This window comes from Emydura macquarii, unplaced genomic scaffold (assembly GCF_026122565.2).
Source record: "Emydura macquarii macquarii isolate MOO-44397 ecotype Brisbane River unplaced genomic scaffold, CSIRO-AGI_Emac_v2 contig_1704, whole genome shotgun sequence".
NCBI classification, from domain to species: Eukaryota; Metazoa; Chordata; order Testudines; family Chelidae; genus Emydura; species Emydura macquarii.
This window is the reverse complement of record NW_027131841.1, coordinates 30,431-50,541: the sequence shown is the minus strand read 5'-3', so window position 1 is coordinate 50,541 and position 20,111 is coordinate 30,431. Positions and strand designations below refer to the sequence as shown.

The 20,111-nt window shown below is 43.0% G+C and overlaps 1 protein-coding gene across 1 annotated transcript in view; it reads right to left on the bottom strand.

Moving 5' to 3' along the window:
* The window catches only part of MAJIN (membrane anchored junction protein), a gene marked incomplete at its 5' end in the record, with an annotated part of 128,763 nt that overhangs the window by 82,672 nt on the left and 25,980 nt on the right, over positions 1-20,111 (bottom strand). Inside the window, 2 exons of the mRNA XM_067556303.1 lie at positions 9,650-9,759; positions 11,983-12,014. Of these exons, the coding sequence (XP_067412404.1) occupies positions 9,650-9,759; positions 11,983-12,014 (142 nt within the window). The remainder of the gene's footprint in view (positions 1-9,649; positions 9,760-11,982; positions 12,015-20,111) is intronic.

Below are 20,111 nucleotides of genomic sequence, written 5' to 3'. Positions count from 1 at the left end.
GGGGAAGGGGAGGCCTCCCCCCGGGGCGAGCCCCCCTCCGATACCCAGCGGTGGCAGCCCTGGCTCCCTCTCCTCCGCAGTCCCCGCTGGACTGCTCCGGGCGTCAGCGGGGCCCGCCCGCTCGTTCGGGCGTACCGGGTAGGGAGCGCCCCTGTGGCCAGAGCAGAGGTGGTAGCCGGCGATGGAGGAGGAGGGGCGGCCAGAGGGGCTGAACGGCTGGGGGGGGGAGGGGCGTTGCCGCTAGTCTGACTGGCACCCCCCTGGGTTCCGGGGGTCCCGGGCTCCCCGCCATGCCGGGCCAGGGGGCAGTCCCTCCGGACGTGCCCCGTCGCCCAACAGAGGAAGCACCGGGCCTCCCCTGTGGAGTAATGCCCTTGATTGCCCTTGATGGGGCATGAGAAATGACCCCTCGAGCGCCTCACTGCCATGCGCCGCCAGCGGCAGCTGCACCTGCCCTCGGAAGGAGAGAACGTGGCAGAGGGCGGGGTCCTTACAGCCGAGGGGAAACGGGCTGACGATGGAGAGGGGCTTCCCCAGGGCGGAAAGGAAAGGCAGAAGGGCGGCGTTGGGGAGGAAGGGCGGGACAGAAGTAAAGACCACCAGTACGCCCAGGTCCTCCAGGGGTTCCACGGGGACGTGGACACCCCCCCACCGCCAGGCCCGTCTCCACTGCCCCCTGGGCGGCAGCCGCCTCGGATGCCAGGAAGAACACCGCCTTCCCGTACATCTTCGAGGCCGGACTGTGGAGCAGTTCACGCAGATCCTAATGGGTGGGAAAGCATTATGGGTGGAGAAGCACCGTCTCAAAATCTCACAGATGCTGTTGCCCTGACAGAGAACTATCTGATGGCCCTGAGGCCTAAAGCAGACAAAACCAAGTCAGTCCAGTGCACCCCAGGGACTGATGCAATACCAGTCCTGCAATCTAACTGAAGGGACTCTGGGGAACTGGGGCACCCAACCCCAATAAGGGGGGGTACAAATACCTCAAAAGTAATTCTGAAGCCACCCTCCTCCTGATAGGAGGGATCCGAGCCTAGTGGAGCAACCTTCTAAGAGAATTAATGAATTAACCTTCTACTGCAGGGGCTTGCTTCATCTGTGGACAACAAGACCATTTCTGGCAGGACTGTCAGTTCATGGATTGTAATTACAGGCAGGCATGGACAGCAGACAGCCAGGCTAAGAAGAGAGGTTCAGGGAAAATGTTAATCCCCATACAAATGGATGGAGTAACTGTAAGAAGTCAGATAGACTCTGGCTGAAACCAGACCCTGGTCAGAGACTGGCTGGTGTGGCCAGCAGGGAAGCACAGAAATACGATCTACCTCCCATGTATCACGGAGACATATGGATCTATCCAACAAGAGAGGTGAAGCTGACTGTGCAAAAATCACACCGAGATGGTGCAGCCCAGAGTGGCTAAAGACTTGGCTATCTGGTCATCCTGGGAGATTGGAGTGTTTTTGAAGAGGTTGTCTAAAGATGGGGTGCCGTATCCTTAGTGGAGGCAGAGTCAAAGCCAAAAAGACAGGAGATGGACAAGGAGGCTAAGAAAGGGCACCATAAGGACAGTGCCTGAGAGGATGACGAAGTCCCAGGAGGATCATCCTTGCAAGTGAATGACCATGCACCAGGGCCTAACCAGAACAGTAAGGGCACAACTCCATACCTTATTGACTCAACTTTGGGTTGGGCTTATGAACAGCTCATCCGTGCAGATAACACAGTACTAGATCCTCAGCTATTGAATCAGTGGCCCCATTTTGAGCTAGTTGAGGAAAGGGCACATCAGGCCATGAGGGATTCCAAAATGGAAGAGGTTAGAATACTGCTTGCTAAGAACCAAGAAAGTTCCAAAGGCTGGTGCTCCAGTTGGCCCATGTAATACCACATGGGGGCCACACGACTGTAGTTCTACTGGATGACATCCAGTCAGAGGTGAGAGACTTTTGTTTGTCATGCCCTGAGTGCCAGTGGAGAGGGATACTGATATAATTCAAGGACTATGTTCAGATTATACATGATAAACAAGAGAAATGCAGGACCAACAAAATCAATTAACCAAAAGTGATGTATCAGGAATTAGGCTCAACTGGTGGGCAACATAAACAAGAGGTTGGACTATTCAACCCGTTGCTCATAAGAACGGCCATACTGGATCAGACCAATGGTTCATCTAGCCCAGTATCCAGTCATCCGATAGAGGCCAATGCCAAGTACTCCAGAGGGAATGAAGAGGGGAATCAGAGCAGTGCTGTGTGCTCGCCATGACCTTCAGTGCCGGTGACCCCTTGTCAGGCTGAGAGTCTTGTGAGCCAGAGGGGTTTTTTTTTTGGCTCTGGATCCAAATGGATGCCAGAGGACTCCTAATTGAGGTCAACATGCTGGTCCTCGGTTCCTGTGGGCTCGGAGATGGATGGAAAGCCGCCACCATGAGGAGGAAGTTTAAGCTTTGGCTCCTGTCCTTATTCTTTCGGGGACGAAAGCTTCTGCAAGTTTTGCAGCAGTCCCTCTGGTGTGTCTCACCAAAACACTTAAGATATGTAGTGTGGGGGTCACTTTTAGGCATGGGCTTTTTACAAGCCCCACACGGTTTGAATCCAGGGGATCAAGGCATGCCGCAGCCCCTGGAGAGGAAGGAACAATCCCTTAAGGGGATCTGCCTAATACAATTACTCAATTCTAATTACTTAACACCTAATGATTAACACTATTCCAACTATTTACAGCAACAGAGGTGGATAAGTGCAAGAGGCAACATATTCCATCAACTTATTTAATTCTTTTTTGAACACAGTAATACTTTTGGCCTTCACAACATCCCTGTTTCAACTGTGCGTTTTGTAAAGAAGTACTTGCTTTTGTTTGTTTTAAACTTGTTGCCTATTAATTTAATTGGGTGATGCTTCTTTTTTGTGTTATGTGAAGGAGCAAACAGATCTAAAACAAACAAAATCAAGTACTTCTTTACAGAATGCACAGTCAAAACAGGAATGTTGTGAAAGCCATAATTTTATAGACCTCTATCATATCCCATTAGTCAATCATTTTTCCAGTCCCAGTCTTTTTAATCTCTCCTCAAATGGAAGCTGTTCCATACCGTTAATCATTTTTGTTGCCCTTCTTTGTATCTTTTCTAATTCTAATATATCTTTTTTGAGATGAGGCGATCAGTACTTCCTCTAAGGCTCCTAACTGTAAAAGAGACAGAAATTCTTGAATGAGAACAATCTTGAGCAAATGGTCCCTTAAAATGGATGGGGGTGAGGGGAGGAATTGAGGTAAATTGTAGTGTTTACCCCAGTTTCACAGTGCTTAGTACCAATCTATATGTTGTAATGTGGAACCAAGCACTTGGGAAGTGGGATAACCTGCTGCCAAAGTGTGGAAAATCACAGTGAACAGTACGTGGGCCTCAACTAAACAGTCAAATGGACTGCTTAAATTAGTCGATTTAGAGGTAGCCAAGACTGAAGGAGGAAGAGGAGGCGGCAGTGGAGGTGGTGGCAGAGGTTTTCTCCTTTGAGATTTGTGGCACCTTTTAGATTACTCTGGATGCCTCAGTGAATAGAATGGATACCTCTGCTGGAACTGAAGTTGGAAGTGCTTCATCTTAGGCCCTAATGTATAAATATTCAATGACTTTAGGGTTGCCTTAGAATTTTAAAGAATACAGAGCTTCATCTGTCTTCCCTGAAAATAAGTTCAGCCCTTCGAAGGGTAAATCCTCAATAGTTTGTTGAACTGGTCAGTATACCAGAAGATTGCAACCACAAGCACATCGCATAGTGACTGCAGTCACCATCACACATGTTGCTGAATCGGCTCCATCTGAAGCTACTTGCAGGAACAAGCTTACCACAAGGCAACTGTCATTCCTAAGTGCCCTGTATTCCTCCTTAGCATTATCTGATAACCTGTCAACAAACTTCGACAGTGTCCCACTTAGAAAAATTATAATGAGCCAAGAGATCTTGATGATTTTCAATTCTAAACTGTAAGCTTGACGATGAATAAACCTTTCATCCAAATGAACCAAGTTTTTTTTTTTTTTGGCATCTTTATCTTTGTGAGTAGACTTAGATTGGTTTTGACTCACCTTCTCATTCACAGCCATCACTACCAAAGATCCTACAAAAAGGATGTGGACAAGTTGGAGAGAGTACAGCGGAGGGCAACCAAAATGATTAGGGGGCTGGAGCACAGGACTTATGAGGAGAGGCTGAGGGAACTGGGCTAGTTTAGTCTGCAAAAGAGAAGAATGAGGGGGGATTTGATAGCGGCCTTTAACTACCTGAAAGGGGGTTCCAGGGAGGATGGGGCTAGGCTGTTCTCGGTGGTGGCAGATCACAGAACAAGGAGCAACAGTCTCAAGTTGCAGGGCAGGAGGTCTAGGTTGGACATTAGGAAAAGGTTTTTCACTAGGACGGTGGTGACGCACTGGAATGGGTTACCTAGGGAGGTGGTGGAATCTCCATCCTTAGAGGTTTTTAAGCTGAGGCTTGACAAAGCCCTGGCTGGGATGATATAGCTGAGGTTAGTCCTGCTTTGAGCAGGGGGTTGGACTAGATGACCTCCTGAGGTCCCTTCCAACTCTAATATTCTATGATTCTATGATCCTGGGGCTGGATGTGAAAAAAAATATTCATTCCCCTGGGAAGGGTCTTTTTATCTTTCATCCGTTCTTTTGGGTGTTAGTGTCAAAGAGGAAGGGGTTTGCCAAAGGATTCCGATAGGCTCCAATATGGCTTCATTTATGGGCAATGCTACTCTAGAAGGCCCTGAAGAGAGCAAAATCCACTAACGTATTTGGATTGTCTTGCACCTGTTCCACTGCTACACCCAGAGAGCTTACTAACCTTTTCATAAACTCCTGGTATGTTCTGTAATTGTCAGGAACCAGAGATGATGATATGGAGATGGTGCCCTCATCTGGAGAAGATGAGGAGGCATTTAAAAGTGACCTGATCTCATGTTTGTTGGACCTCTCTATCAGATGGGCTCAGTACTGAAGGTAAAAGTTTCTCAGTTGCACAGTACTGGAATCAGTATCCAGTAAAAATCTGCTGTCTTGACAGAGAGGTACAGGATCTAGGAGATGATCAAGAGTATGGAGCAACAGCCCAAGGATTCCGAAAAGACCATTGCTGGACCAAAGCCCAATCCCATGGCAGTGTGTCCCTGGACCTGATCCTATTCACGTGTTGGTAGTGTGACCTCAATCTACACAAGGAGGAATGTAAAGAAACTTGAGACCTTCTGTAATGGGACCTTGATGTATAAGACCTACTTCTGACTATGAAGAATAGCCCAAAAGCCAAGGCAGTGTTGTACTGGGTGGTATTGCAGGGCACCTGCACCTGGATCAGCGAGAAGTACATGGTACGGGGGGAAGCATTGGTGGCTTTCCTAAAAATGGTACTGTGCATCTGCCCTATGGAACTGCCAAGGTTTTGGTCATAGTTGGTTCTGAGAACTGCAAAACCTGAGATGGCATTGACTGTGTCTGTGCCAAGGAGGATATAGACACTGTGGCTTTGTAAGAAGATGCTGGTACCAAAACCTCAATATCTAGTGAGTCTGGGAATGAGAGGCAAAGAAAGTCCCTGGCCACACCAAAAACCTCAAGGATAGTTGGTATGGAGACAGTAGGAAACCCAGAAATGGACACCAAAGACTAAGTCAATGTTACAAATGGCAGTGGAGTCTGACTCAATGCTACCAAAGGTAGTACCAGAGTCAGTGATTCTACTTTGCTAGTAGAAGCATGTGGTATCAGTGAGTGTCTAGCTGTAGCCAATGCTCTAATCTGAGTACCAGCCAATCTTCTGCGATACTGTCAGAGACTTAAATCTTGAGGAAGAAGAAGGCTTCTTGTAGCTAGACGAGTGGGAGGCATTCAATATCTGCTATTTTGGGGGTATTGGAGAAGAACAGTGCATTTGTCTCCAATTCCTTCAGACAAGGAGATGACATTATGTCTGGTGGCACACTCTTGGACAGTATAGAGTCTGAGTCTGTATAGAGTAGAGTCTGGACACATACAAAGTGGATGGAAGCTAAGGGGGTTGCAGTGCAGTTTCTATAATGAGGTGCCAAAGTCTTATCTCCCTAGACTTTTTAGTCTTAGAGTTAAACCTCCTGCAGATAGGGACACTTATGCCCAACGTGTCCTTCTCCCAAACACCTGAGATAATGCTAGTGTGGATCGTTGACAGCTATTACAGCCAGATAAGCATTTAAACCCTGGGAACTTAGGCTTACCCTGATATCAAGCACTGAAGGCTCAAAATAACAATTTTCAAAAATGGGTACCACTAAAGTATGAATAATTATGCTAAAGTAAACTAACTATTGTGGCAAACAGCCAGCTTCTCCCTAGTGGGTCTCACACTTCAACCCCTTGTAGTGGGCCAGGGAGTCCCCAGTAACCCTGTCTCCCCTTGGAAGTGGAGCTTGCTCCAGCTTCCTTCTGCTAGCTGGGGCCAGGAGTTTTCTCCTGCTGTAGCTGCAGAGAAGCACTGTCTCCTGGCCGGGGGAGGGCATTTCTCCTCCAGCTGCTACCAGCCTTCTGGCAGCTTCCTCCTCCTGTGCTTCTCCCCCTCCCTTTAGGGGAGGCAGGGTTTAAGTACACCTGGACTAGCTTTTCACTGGGTCCAGGTGTCTCTAATTGCCCTGCAATCATCTCTCCCCTGCTTGCAGGAACCAGGGCTTTAGGCATTCTTGGGCTCACACTCTGGCCCTGGTATGCCTTTTTGAAGCCCTCTGGCCTGATTTTATCACATTATATACAACAACAATCTGAGAAAAAACTTCTCTTTTAGAGAGAAAGGGAAAGAAGTGCGATAAGCCACACATGGTCTCATTACTAATCCTGGGCAATGAGAAGGAACAGAGAAAGGGTCAGGGCAGCTTCTTCACTTTATACCATTAGCTAGCGGCATAATCAGACAGAGGATGCATGGGTTGCTCAAATGGAAACTGCTATGGAAAAAGGTTCTCCGGCTTCAGTACACTGGGTGCATGCACACATGCAATGGAATGGAGACATATAATAATTTGAAGAAGAAGCTCCCCAGGAGAAAAACAGCTCATGTTTATTATGTTATTTCTAATAAACTGGATCCCCAAGATGGGGACGACAGGGGGACATTCATCCGGAAAACAAGAAGGTTAACTGAGGACTGAGCAATAGGACAATGCAATGGTGAATGGACCTAACAAGTGTTTTAACAAATCTATCAGGATAAAATAGTGCTGCTGAGGAGATAGTAAGCCTGTTAATAAATGAGGGGGGAAAAACTAAATATTCAAAAATACCTGAAATTCTGAATGTGTTTTTTTAATATGTATCTTCAAGAAAAATGCAGAACAGAAGTTTGAATACCAGCATGAAATAAAATGTACTTTAGCACTGTGGCCTGGGAAACCCCTATATAGAAACATGTTCTAGAGAGGATTGAGCTCCTACAGTAAATGGACGAAAAAATACCCAAAACCTATGTGCTGAACAGTCAGCTTTCTCTCTTTGATTCAGATTGCCACTTCAGTCCTAAGAGAAAACCAAGTCAATAGTCCCCGGTCCACATTCACTGGAGATTAATTCAGCCCATGTAAAGTTTCTCAAACCTACATTAAATAGACCTACTCCACATGGTGTTCTGAGATCAGTGTTAGTTTAAATTGAGCATTGATGCATTAAATAGGGGGGAGGTTAGACCCAGGACTTCAGCTTTCAGTTTAAATGGGGAGGTCAGAGGCAAAGAGGACCAGGGACCTTTCACCTTATTAGTTTTTTGGTGCATAAATGGTTGTTTAGGGTCCTAGTAAAGTACTACTTAGTGTGAGAAGATGTGTCAGAATTAGACTATGAATAATAATCTTAAACTATTCATGGTCCCTACAAAGTAGTCTTCACAATTTCTACTTCTCACTGCTTCACAACCTTGTGTCATTCCTGCTCCTCCATATAAAATTAGCATTTCTATGGACCAGCTAAAATTTTCAGGAACTACTGTAAACCTTAGGCAGTGTTCAGGAATAATGCCCCAAATGTGTATTTTTAATGTTTACTTCAATTAAATGTATATGATGTGGGTGGGTTTTATGAGGCAAACTGATTTTTTTAAAATTGGCAATGGGATAATTTACAGTTTTAAGAGACAGTATGAAGTGTAAATGTATCTGAATTTGTATCTACCTTCCCTTAACTGTTAATTTCCATACAATTAAATGTTTATATTTTTTGGTTTGTTTGTTAAGTTCAAATGCTCCCGTGTGTATAATTAGGCACGTAAATTAATGGCCTGATTTTCAAGAGTGCTGAGCATCCATGAACTTTTGTTGACTTCACTGGTAATTACAGAGTGCCCAGTACATTTAAAAATCAGACTACTGATTTAGGTGCCTATATATGGAATTAGAAGCCTAACTTTAAGTACCTATATTTGAAAATCTTGGCCGCATATATATCTTTAATGTTAAGTAGCAACCTTAATCTTATGATAAAAGAATTCTGTTGGTGAATATATTTAGACTATAGTAAAGCACTCAATGCTGTGTAAGAACCCAGAGTCCTAGAACCAGAAACTGCAAGGTCTGAAGCAGGCACTACTTCTTCATCACCACCAGGAGCCCAAGTCAGATTCCCAAATAAATGAGGAAGCCATTTCTGGGAGTTGTCTGAGCAATGCAGGCCTCTGGTGTGCTTCTGCTTCAGACATCACTTGCCACTCAATGCTGCAAATCTCCTGGATCCCAGACTCTCAGCTCTGGAACTTGGCCCAGCTCCTGACCCTGATCTTGTTTTACTGTTTTTGGCTTAGGACCACTGCTGATCGCCATGCAAGACCCCAGTCCAGCCTGACCCTGATTCTTGCCTCACATTCTCAATCTGGTAATGGACTATGACTCTGTGGTTTTGTCCTGGCCTGTCACCAGATTGATCTTCTTGTCTTCAGATACTATCTGATAAGCTGTGGGCTATTCCCAGAGGCCACCCATAACACGGCTCTGACATCCTGTCTCAAGATATTATAACAGAAAAATTAATTCAAATTGGCTTGATTAGGATCAATGTCATATTGATTGAAAGTTGGCTAAAGACTCTGAAAACTTTGAAAACTATACATTGAAACTGGGGATTTGCCATAATCCTTGAGTAAGTGGCGGTGTTTAGCTGTGCTTCCCCAGAAGCAGACCATGAAACAGACAGACTCAGAACCACAATGTGTTCCTAACTTTTCCCTTGCTCTGGGAGGAAAGTAATCTTTACCAGTGAAGAATGCTTTACCATTGTGAAGAATGCTTCTCCTTCTGCACTGACTAAATTCTCCTGGCTGGTTAGCTCCATGTGCCACCTGCATAAAAGGTGGTTCCCCTTGTGGTGCTACCTATGATATGGGCAGCCAGCGCACGGGAATAAAAGAGGAGCCTTATACCCCCTTCCTCTTCTGCAGGGAAACATAAAGGAAGTAACAATCTTGCCCTAAATAAAGGCAACACTAATGAAATGCAAGTGGAAGGTTAAAAAACCAACTGGAACAACAGACTACACAACAATGGAATCACGGGAAGTCTAGTGATATATTAAAACTGTAAATATTAATGCTTGACAAATACCAACAGATTTTTTTAGTCAACTAACCTCTCAATACATGACTTTGCATATGAAATTTCTGCTGGGTCTTCCACTCTCCTCCTCTTCACTGTTGCTTCTGTTTCAACATTTTCTATCATTACAATTCTATTCTTGACCTTTAAAATATATGAAACCTTAAATGTTTCTGTTCCTTTTACTTTATATATAAAAACTCATTTTCCAATATAAATATAAGCTAATTATTTTACTTTTACTGATCCAACTTTGTATTTTTATAAATGTGTGGCTCTTTATTTTTAAATAGAAACATTAATTCAAATTTAAACTTTAACAAAGTGATTGTATACTTATATTATTTCACAGAACTTTCAAAATACGATACACGATGAAAACCCAGAAATCACTTCTGTACAAAATACTGGGCTCTCTAGCCACACAAAAGACAAGACACTCCAGACAACCACGTTCAAATCTGCTTAACACAGAGAGTTGCTGTAATATGGGGCTTTAGAGATGGTGGGTACAGAGTGTAAGGGCCTGATTTTTAAAAGCCTTAAGGTGCCTAAAGATGCAGATAGGCACCTCATGGGATTTTCAAAAGTGTATGTGCATTGATTTCAACACAAGTTAGGTGCCTAAGTACTTCTGAAAATCTCACTAGGTGTCTATCTGCATCTTTAGGCACCTAAGTACCTTTAAATATCTAGCCCTAAGGCCCCACTCCCACAAAGCACTTCAGAATTAGCTTAATTTTTTCCCTCTAGCATACTTAGTATTTAGGAAAGAACTTCATTACTTTATTTTAAAAATATTTACTGCTGGGCAGATTCAGCTCATGAAAGAAACCCATTTAACAGACCAATTTACAGTCAACATTGGACTTGTGTGGTATACGTTCAACTGAAGCCAATGGGATTGCTCATGGGCCTGATTCAAAGTCCAATGAAGTAATGGAAAGACTCCATTTGTGACTGAATGCACCTTTGTATTCACACCCTATTAATCTTTGTACAAAATATGCCTTGTGAGATACCATTTAAAAACTAATAACTCACTGCTCAATAATATCATTGAGAAATGTATGTGGCAACATTATATGCAAAGTTCTAAACATAAGCTGAAATTTGTTCTGAAATGTGTTTACCAGACACACTGGGTAAACCAGTTTCTCAAAGACAAAGGCCCCTCTCAACGTTTCTCAAAGACCCCTCTAGCCAGGTGTCAAAGTAGATGGGTAATCGACTGTCAAGTGGCCATTCTTTGGCAAGAAATCAGGGCAGAAATAAACAGATTTGCATTTTAGCAAAAAACAGCATGGAACCTCTTTCACCACTAGACTCCTTGTCTCTGTCCTTACAGGGGAATGAAGTTTATCTAGGGGTAATCCTCAGGAAAATGCATTTCAAAAGGGGACTGGACTATAAAAGGAAGGGGCAAAAACACACCAAGGTATCTCTCCCTATCTCTCTCTCGCTCTTTCACCTAAGTTGACAAAAGAAACAGCCGTTGGACTTTGGGATCAGATCCTGGCCTCAGAATTTGGTCAGCAATGTTAATGAGAGCCTGTGGTAAGGGACTGTACCTTGAATCAATTCTAGTGTGTTACGTTTTAGTACTAAGAAGCATTTTATCTTTATTTCTCTTGTAATCATTTCTGTCTTTAATGCCTTATACTTGTACTTAATTAAAACCCATATCTTTGTAGTTAAATAAACTTGTTTTATTCTTTAATCAAAACTAATACAGTGTTGTTTCTACACTGAATTGTGTGGATAACTCCATTTAAAGTAGCAAACTGTTGGGTATTGAGAGGTAATGGACCTAAAATATCTGAACTGTCCAGGAGAGGGTGGACAGTGAGGAACACATGTTTTTTAGGGAAAATTCAGGGCTAGATGTGTGTTGGGGGTCAACCTGCAAGTAGTAACCAAGGCTGCTGGACGCCAGCATGGCTGGTGTTTGCTAGCAGGCTGCTGAGGTCAGAGTTGCTGGACCAGGTCTGTGGCTATACACAGACACTCACGTTGTGACCTGCATGCTGTCTGGCTGTTTGTGAGGAGGCCAGGTTGGAAGCCACAGCAACAAAGCATTGTTAGGCACCCCAGATTGCAGGGCAGGCATTGAGACTTCCCCACAGAAGTCTGGACAGCACACTGGAATATCATACCAGACAATGGGGTTTGGATCAGGCCTCATTTGACTTAAAGGTAAACACATGCTGAAGTGTCTTGCTGGACTGGTACATAAAGGGGAGAGATATGGAGTTGTTGTTGGGCTTTTTGGGGTTTTTTTGCAAGGTAATAATTCTAAGCAGCATGTTTTTCTATGTTCCCTTCTCTGGCCCATGTACCATAAAACTCAAAGAAAACATTACTTACAAAGTTACAAGCATCCATATTTACTTCTTTTCCTGTAATATATAATACAGTAAATATTTAGGAAAGAACTCCATTACTTAATTTACAAATATATTTACTGCAGCACAGCTTAATTTCATAGAATTAAACAAGCAATTTAGAGTCAATGTGGGATTTACGTACTGTATGTTGAAACTGAGAAATTGGCATATAGTCTGTTTTTGATTAAAGCAATCTTTTGGAATTAGAACTCTAGCCTGTTAAGATTATATAATGGAGGAGGAGGGGCAGTTGATCTTTAGGCGTTAGCTAAATATTGGTAAGTGAAACATAAAGGTAATTTTTATAAAACCTAGAGGTTATTTAGCATAAATTATCTATTTTTAGACAAACTACATTAAGATGGAGTTCAGCTAGAGACTACATATTATGGCAGTTGTTTTCACATAGAGCTGTTGCACAGTATTCTGTTATTTTTTTCTTAGTATAGGAGTAAATATTCAGTCTTGGGAAGACATGCTATAGGGTTGTTAGTTTTAGTTTATGGAAGGGTCTGTGTAGAGACAGTGACCCTTGGAGAGGGAGCTGTGTGAGCAATAGGAGAGTTGGCGCTTTGTCTTAATTTCTGATTAGAGTTAATTTTTGAGGCAAAATTGTTCTCTCAGAACAGGCACTGGAGTTTTGCTGAGCTTGCTGAAGAAAAGGATTGCCCTGCAAGCTGTGCATGAATACCTCTGTTCCAGAAATGGTACTGATGTAAACAAAACAAGCTATGCTTCAAATATATCCAGATCCTGTATCACTGATTTCTCCTCCACTGGAAAACTGCAAGGCCCTGGACACCTACTACCACTTGGCAGAGAGGTGACACTGGTGTCAGAACAGGGCACTGGTGTGAGAAGAATTAAATGAATGTTGTAATTATCCCTAGAATACATAATATATCCAGGGAATTCAGAATTGAAAATTAAACTTAAAAGAAACCTAAACATTTTAAGGTATGGAAATGAACAATTAGGGCACTAAAGCAACCTTAAAGTTGTTCTGTAGGAATAATATGGGGGAGTTTGGCAGGAGAGAGATGTAATGTGCCTTTAAAATATACTCAACCTTAACTCATCTATGTAGGACCATACATTATGTGTTAATTATAGTTATATGGTTATTACATAGCATCACTACAAGGCAAAATTAAATCTGTTTAGATGCCTTAAACATATATTTTTTAAATTTAAATTTTAAAGTCAGATTCACCAGTACTTTCTAGCTGCTTTACTGCTCTGAACTAGGGCAAAGCAGCCAACATGTGGGTTTAACAACTGGGTTTAACAGCTGCTTTGCATTCCAGAGAAGCATACTGCAGACTGAGTGTACATCCAAGTTCCTCTCCCTCCTGCCCCCATATTCCTCTGCACCATCAACCCCCTCCAAACAGTCCTCTTCTCCTTGTCTGGTGAGTAGATCTCATGTAATGGTAGTTTTTAAAATGAAATATTTAAGATTCATGATAATTTTTGCCATTAATTATCATAAGTGAAAGCTCTTCTGTCAGCAAACACTGGTACTTAAAAACGTAAGACATAATTCACAGAGATGTACATTTTCAAAATGGGTTCATCTCTTATTATTCTGAATAAGACTGAGGCCATAAGCTGCCCTCTCTTAAGATGCATTCTTTTGAAATGACCATCATCTGACAACAGTGAAACCAAGCTGATATCGGAGAAGACAGTGTCCCCCTGTGTTGTCAGCAGAAGCATTCTGAGAAGCAGCTGAATGGATGAAGTGGCAATCTTCACTAAGGTGAGCCAGTGACCTCATTTATACTGAGAACAATAGGTGATAGCCTTTTAGAAAGAGGACAGTTCTCCATGGAGTATAATTTGAAGGGACCACGGGGCTGGGGTACATCTATTGTCAATTTACAGGACAAAGGAAGGGATGGTATAGCACAGGGAAGGCAGTTTCAATGGCTGACAGGATGACTGTGTTACGGAGCTAATGCCCATCTGACACAGGCAAGACTCCTTCCCACTGGAAGCAGGTGGTAACAAGGTGATTCACAGTCCTGGGCGCCCCAGGAAGCGTTACAGGGACATTCACAAGGCAGGCTGCAGAGACTACTTGAGCAAAGGTAGAGTGAATCCTAATCTGTCTGGGTAGGTCTTTGCTGGCTAGGGTATAGCAACTTTTAACACAGTCTGAGCCCACCTTACGCAGTCTCTGACTGACCCTTAACCTGCTGAGCAAACGCCACAAGAAGTTTAGGCATATATCTGAATGGTTTAGTTCTGTCCAAATAAAGGAATAATGTCCTAGCAACATCTACCATATGAAGTGTATTTTCGATCAAAGAAGAGGTTCAGAAAGAAACCCAGAAGGTATTGGTTGATGTGAAAGTTGGACATTAATTTAGGCTGAAATTTCAGGTGACGCATGAGGGTGACTGTAGTTGTGGAAAATCAAATATGCAGGTCCCGCTATGACAGCTTCAGTTTCCCCTATCCTTCTAGCTGATGTGATGGCTACTAAGAAAGCAGTCTTCATTGATAGGTGGTAGAGACAACATGTACCCAAAGACTCAAATGGGGGACCCTTAGTATCATCAATACCAAGTTGAAGTCCCATGATAGGGATGGTACTCTAACCTGTGGAAAGACATGTGAACCCCTTATGAACTCTCTATATCATAAGGCAGTGGTTCTCAGTCAGGGGTATACATACCCCTAGGGGTACATGTAGGATTTTCAGGGGATACTCAACTCATCTAGATCAGTATTTCTCAACCTGGGGTTGCAGCCCTCAGAGAAATCACAGTACAGGTTTAGGGGGATCACAAATGCAGGTCCAGCATTAGTAGGTGGCAAGCAGAGCTATTGCCTGGGGTCTCATGTCACAGGGGCCCCCGCAAAGCTAAGTTACATGCTTCAGCCCCACCGCCTGGAGCTCTGGCTTCAGACAAGGCTCACAAGTAAAAAACAGGCTCAAGTATCACATTGAAATGTAAAAACAACGAGAGTTCTGTGGCACTTTAAAGACTAACAAATTTAATATTTGCAGACATAAGCTTTCGAGAGACTTCAGCTCTCTTCTTCAGATGCAGTAATACAGAAACACATGTATTACTGCATCTGAAGAAGAGAGCTGAAGTCTCTCGAAAGCTTATGTCTGCAAATATTAAATTTGTTAGTCTTTAAAGTGCCACAGAACTCTCGTTGTTTTTGCTGTATACAGACTAACATGGCTACCCCTCTGGAACTATTGAAATGTAAGTACAATATTTATATTCCAACTGATTTATTTAATAATTTTATGGTAAAAATAAGAAAGTGAGATACTCTTGGCGTTTTCTCTAAGTGCTGTGTGTGCCTCAGTTTCCCCTATATGTTACTCATGTATGTCAGTGATGGGACCTGGGGGTGTGATCATTGAGGTGTGATCACTAGAGGACCGATGGGCCTTCCCCAGCCACATGTACGCAGATCTAGCCAGGACCATAAAGTGTAAGAAAACAAAAATGACCTTGGATGGGGTTGGGGATATACTAGTAGATATTACTGTACTGAGCAATGGGAGAGTCCAGACTGTTTCAAGAGCAAATAGCCAATATAGCAAGTATTGAGTCTGTTGTTGATGAAAGTTGATGCTGCGTTGTCCACATAGATAATCTCCTCCACTTGGCTCTATGTGTCAGCCTGTTTGAGGGTTTCCTACTGTGAAAAAGAATGTCTTGTATTGCAACAGAGCAGCTCCTTTCTGCAGTGGTCATTATTATCTGTTATTTGTAGTATCATAGCACCTAGGAACCCCAGTTATGAACCAGGATCCTGCTGACATCAAACTGCACAAACACAAAACCAAAAGACAGTACTTACCCCAAAGAGCTAACAATCTAAGTATGACAAGAGAGAACAAATGAATGCAGACATCCAGGTGAGTACAAGGAAACAGTGGGTATGTCTTCATTGCAATCAGGAAGTGTGATTGCAGCCCACGTAGACATCCCAAATTAGCTTTGACCTAGCTATAGTTACAGCAGTGTTGCCGTAGCAGCAGGGATGGCAGAACAAACCAGTCTCCTAAGTACAACCTCACCCAGGACTCTGGGTACATACATGCTACCATGGCTGCTCTGCTATTGTTATTTGTACTGGCTTTGATCTAGCTAAATCAATGCTAGCTTGGGTATGCCTACACATGCTGTAATCACACCTCCTGATTGCAGAGTAGACATACTCAATGAGACAACATTGATCAGCATGATAGGAAGTAGTCTTAGAACACCAGCAGCATAACTGTTGTCAAATTTCTTGTAGGCTCCATGGCAAAAGACAGTTTTAAGGAAGGTTTTAAAAGAGAATAATTAGTTAAATTTTGTGGATGTTTTCAGGGAGCATCTGTACCAAATATGGGAAAAAGCCCAAAGACACTTGTTTGAAAATTTAACAAGTGGGTGATGGAGGCTGACTTCATTGACTGATTGGAAGCAGCAGTCAATCTTTCAATAGTGAATGAGTAATAATTAGGGTGGTGTTGGAGGCTCAGTACAATTTGAGTTCCTTGACCACTGTCCTACAGCCCTAGCATAACTTCAGTTGCTTGCTTGGCTATTCGGACCCCTGTAGCATGACATCTTCCAGGTGGCAGACCTGCATACCACGGCACATAATAAGACAAAATACAGATACTGTGTGCTTGCAGATGCACATAGATAATGGTGAAGGGAACAAGTTATCCTTGAACGTCTGAGGGTGCACTGTTTCATTGCCAAGGGGCATACTTTTACTCCACCCCTCCTATCACCAGATGTTGTTTTGACCACCCCAATTATCATGGTGAGAATAGAATGTAGTTAAGGGTGAAATCCAATGTATGTAATTAGCATATATGATAATGAGAGAGAGATAATTAGGTGAAGGCTGTTTATGGAAGGGATAAGAAGTCACCACTTAGACAAAGGGGGACACTCCATCAACACCTGACTCCTCGGGAGGTGCTGCCAGTCAGACCAGAGGCCACTGACTCCCTGGCGGGACCCCTGAAGAAAGCCATTCCTGTGTACAGCCTTCTGAGTGACTGCTTAGCTCTCTAGGCTTAGTGAGTATGATATATTGCAGTTGATTTTAGGTTTTGTATTTAACTAGTATGTTTATAGAAAATCTTGCACATTAAACCTTATTGATTGCAAATTGGGCATACCGTGTCTCACTGGTATCTGCACTGATCACAAAGTGTCCAGTACCAACAGTGAGAACAGGTCAAAGGTCCTCGAAGTTGAGGAAAATAGCTTGTGTTTGATAAGACAAATAAGTAGAATCAATGAACGGATGCAAAGTGGTTAGGTGCAAGGACATCTGGTCTGGATAAAGGATTTCTCCGTTGTTCTGAGATCAGGTCTGGCAGGACTGGCAGGGTGATGGGCAGTCAAAATGGGCAAATTCACCAGGTCTGAGAATCTAAACTGTCTGACTCATGCTAGTGTTATAGTGTCTGGACCTGTCTTAGTTTCCTCAGTGCCCTGGGTATTATAAGTCTAGGAGGAAAGGAAAGGAAAAACACAGGGGATCACAAAGACATCCATTAGTGAATGCGGGATTGAGCCCTCTATGGAACAGAAGTGCTTGCACTTGGCATTGTGGCTGATTGTGAACAGATCCACCTGGGGAACTCCCATTTCCAGAAGACCTCCAGAAAGACCTGAGTTTTCAGAGGCCATTTGTGGTTCTTGCTGAAGCTGTCCACTAATGTATTCTGGACCAGAAAGGAGATGAAGGGCCACTGGTGTAACACAATGCTCAGTGCACCAGGTCCAGAGGCATATAACTTCCTGACAAAGGGAAGAACTGGCTCACCCTTATCAGTTGACATTAATGCATTGCTGCGGTGTTGTCTGTGAGGACTACTTGGCAGTCTCAAGGAGTCAATCACTGATTGGCTTATCCATTTGCCCAATGAACAGGGCTTCAAAATACCAAGCAGTCTGTGCTGCTTTTTCTGCCCTACATCCAAGGGGCTATTAAAAGTCTCTGCCATGAAGCCAAGCAGGTCTTGAAAAAATCGCAGTTTACCTGTGGAGGCACAGTAAGGCGAGATCTAGTGAGAAGGATGAAATTCCAGTGCCAGAAGGGACCGTTGTGATCATCAAGTCTCACCTCCTTACAGTACAGGTAATGGACTGTCCCCAAAATAATTCCTAGAGCATATTTTTAAGAAAAACATCCAATCTTAATTTTAAAAATTGTCTCTGATGTAGAATCCACAATCTTTGGTAAATTGTTCCAATGATTAATTACTTTCACCTTTAAAAATGTACACCTTATTTCCAGTCTGAATTTGTCTAGCTTTAACTTCTAGCCATTGGATTGTTATACCTTTGTCTGCTAGATTGAAGAGCTCATTATTAAATATTTTTTCCCTCATGTAGGTACTTACAGACTAATCAAATCACCCCTTAATCTTCTCTTTGTTAAGATTAATAGATAGACTCAAGGAGTTCAATCACTATAAGGCATGTTTTCTAATCCTTTAATAATTCTCTTGGTTCTTTTCTGAACCTTTCCAATTTATCAACTTCCTTCTTGAATTTTGGACACTAGAACTGGATACAATATTCCAACAGTGGTCACATCAATGCGAAATTCAGAGGTAAAACAACCTCTCGACTTCTATTCAAGATTCCCCTGCTTATGCAGCCATTGATTGCATTAGCTCTTTCGGCCAGTGTCACGCTGGGAGCTCATGCTCAGCTGCTTATCCACCACAACCCCCAAATCTTTTTCAGAATCACTACTTCCCAGGATAGAGTCGCTCATCTTGTAAGTATGGCCTACGTTCTTAATTCCTAGATGTGTACATTTACTTTTGGCTTTATTAAAAAACATTGTTGGCTTGCACCCAATTTACCAAGCAATCTAGATCTCTCTGAACCAGTGACTTGTCTTCTTCATTATTACCAGTGCCCTAATTTCTGTGTCATCTGCAAACGTCCAGTGATGAGTTTGTTTTCTTCCAGGTCATTGATAAAGATGTTAAATAGCATAGGGCCAAGAACTGATCCCTGAAGAACCCTGCTGGAAACACACACCCTCCATAACTGTTCCCCATTTATAGTTACACTCTGAGACCTATCAGTTAGCCAGCTTTCAAGCCTATTTATGTGTGCCATGTTAATTTATAGTGGTCTGCTTTTTAATCAAAATGTCATGCAGTACGAAGTCAACGCCTTACAGAAGTGTAAGTATAATATGTCAGGAGGATTCATTACTATCAATTATACACACACAAATATATATATGTAACTAAACACACACACACACACACACACGTATATATATATATTTTACAGCTTCCTTCATTTCCCTCTAAGCCAAGCTAGTTTTTAACTAGCAGTTTTCTTCCTCAAGTGTAGATTGTGGATTTTGGAGTATCTAATAAGGTATTCTTAAACAATTAACAATTATCATTCATATTTTTCTGATTAAATTGCTCCTCCCAACTGATTTGGCTCATAATTGTTTTCAGCTTGGTGGACTACTGTAGGCAAAAACACAGGCAAATAAAGAAGGTGATCTCATAGATTCATAGTCTCATAGAAATTTAAGGATGGAAGGGACCTCAGAAGGTCATCTAAGTCCAACCCCCTGCTCAAAGCAGGACCAACCCAACTAAATCATCCCAGCCAGGACTTTGTCAAGCCAGGCCTTAAAAACCTCTAAGGATCGAGATTCTACCACATCCCTGGGTAACCCATTCCAGTTCTTTACCATCTTCCTATGGAAAAAGTTTTTCCTAATATCCAACCTAGACCTCCTCCACTGCAACTTGAGATCATTGCTCCTTGTTCTGTCATCCGCCACCACTGAGAACAGCCTAGCTCCATCCTCTTTGGAACCCCCTTCAGGTAGTTGAAGGCTACTATCAAATCTTCCCTCACTCTTCTCTTCTGCAGACTAAACAAGTCCAGTTCCCTCAGCCTCTCCTCATAAGTCATGTGCTCCATCCCCCTAATCATTTTTGTTGCCCTCCACTGGACTCTCTCCAATTTGTCCACATCCGTTCAGTAGTGGGGGCTCAACACTGGACACACTACTCCAAATCTGGCCTCATCCGTGCTGAATAAAGGGAAATAATCACTTCCCTCAATCTGCTGG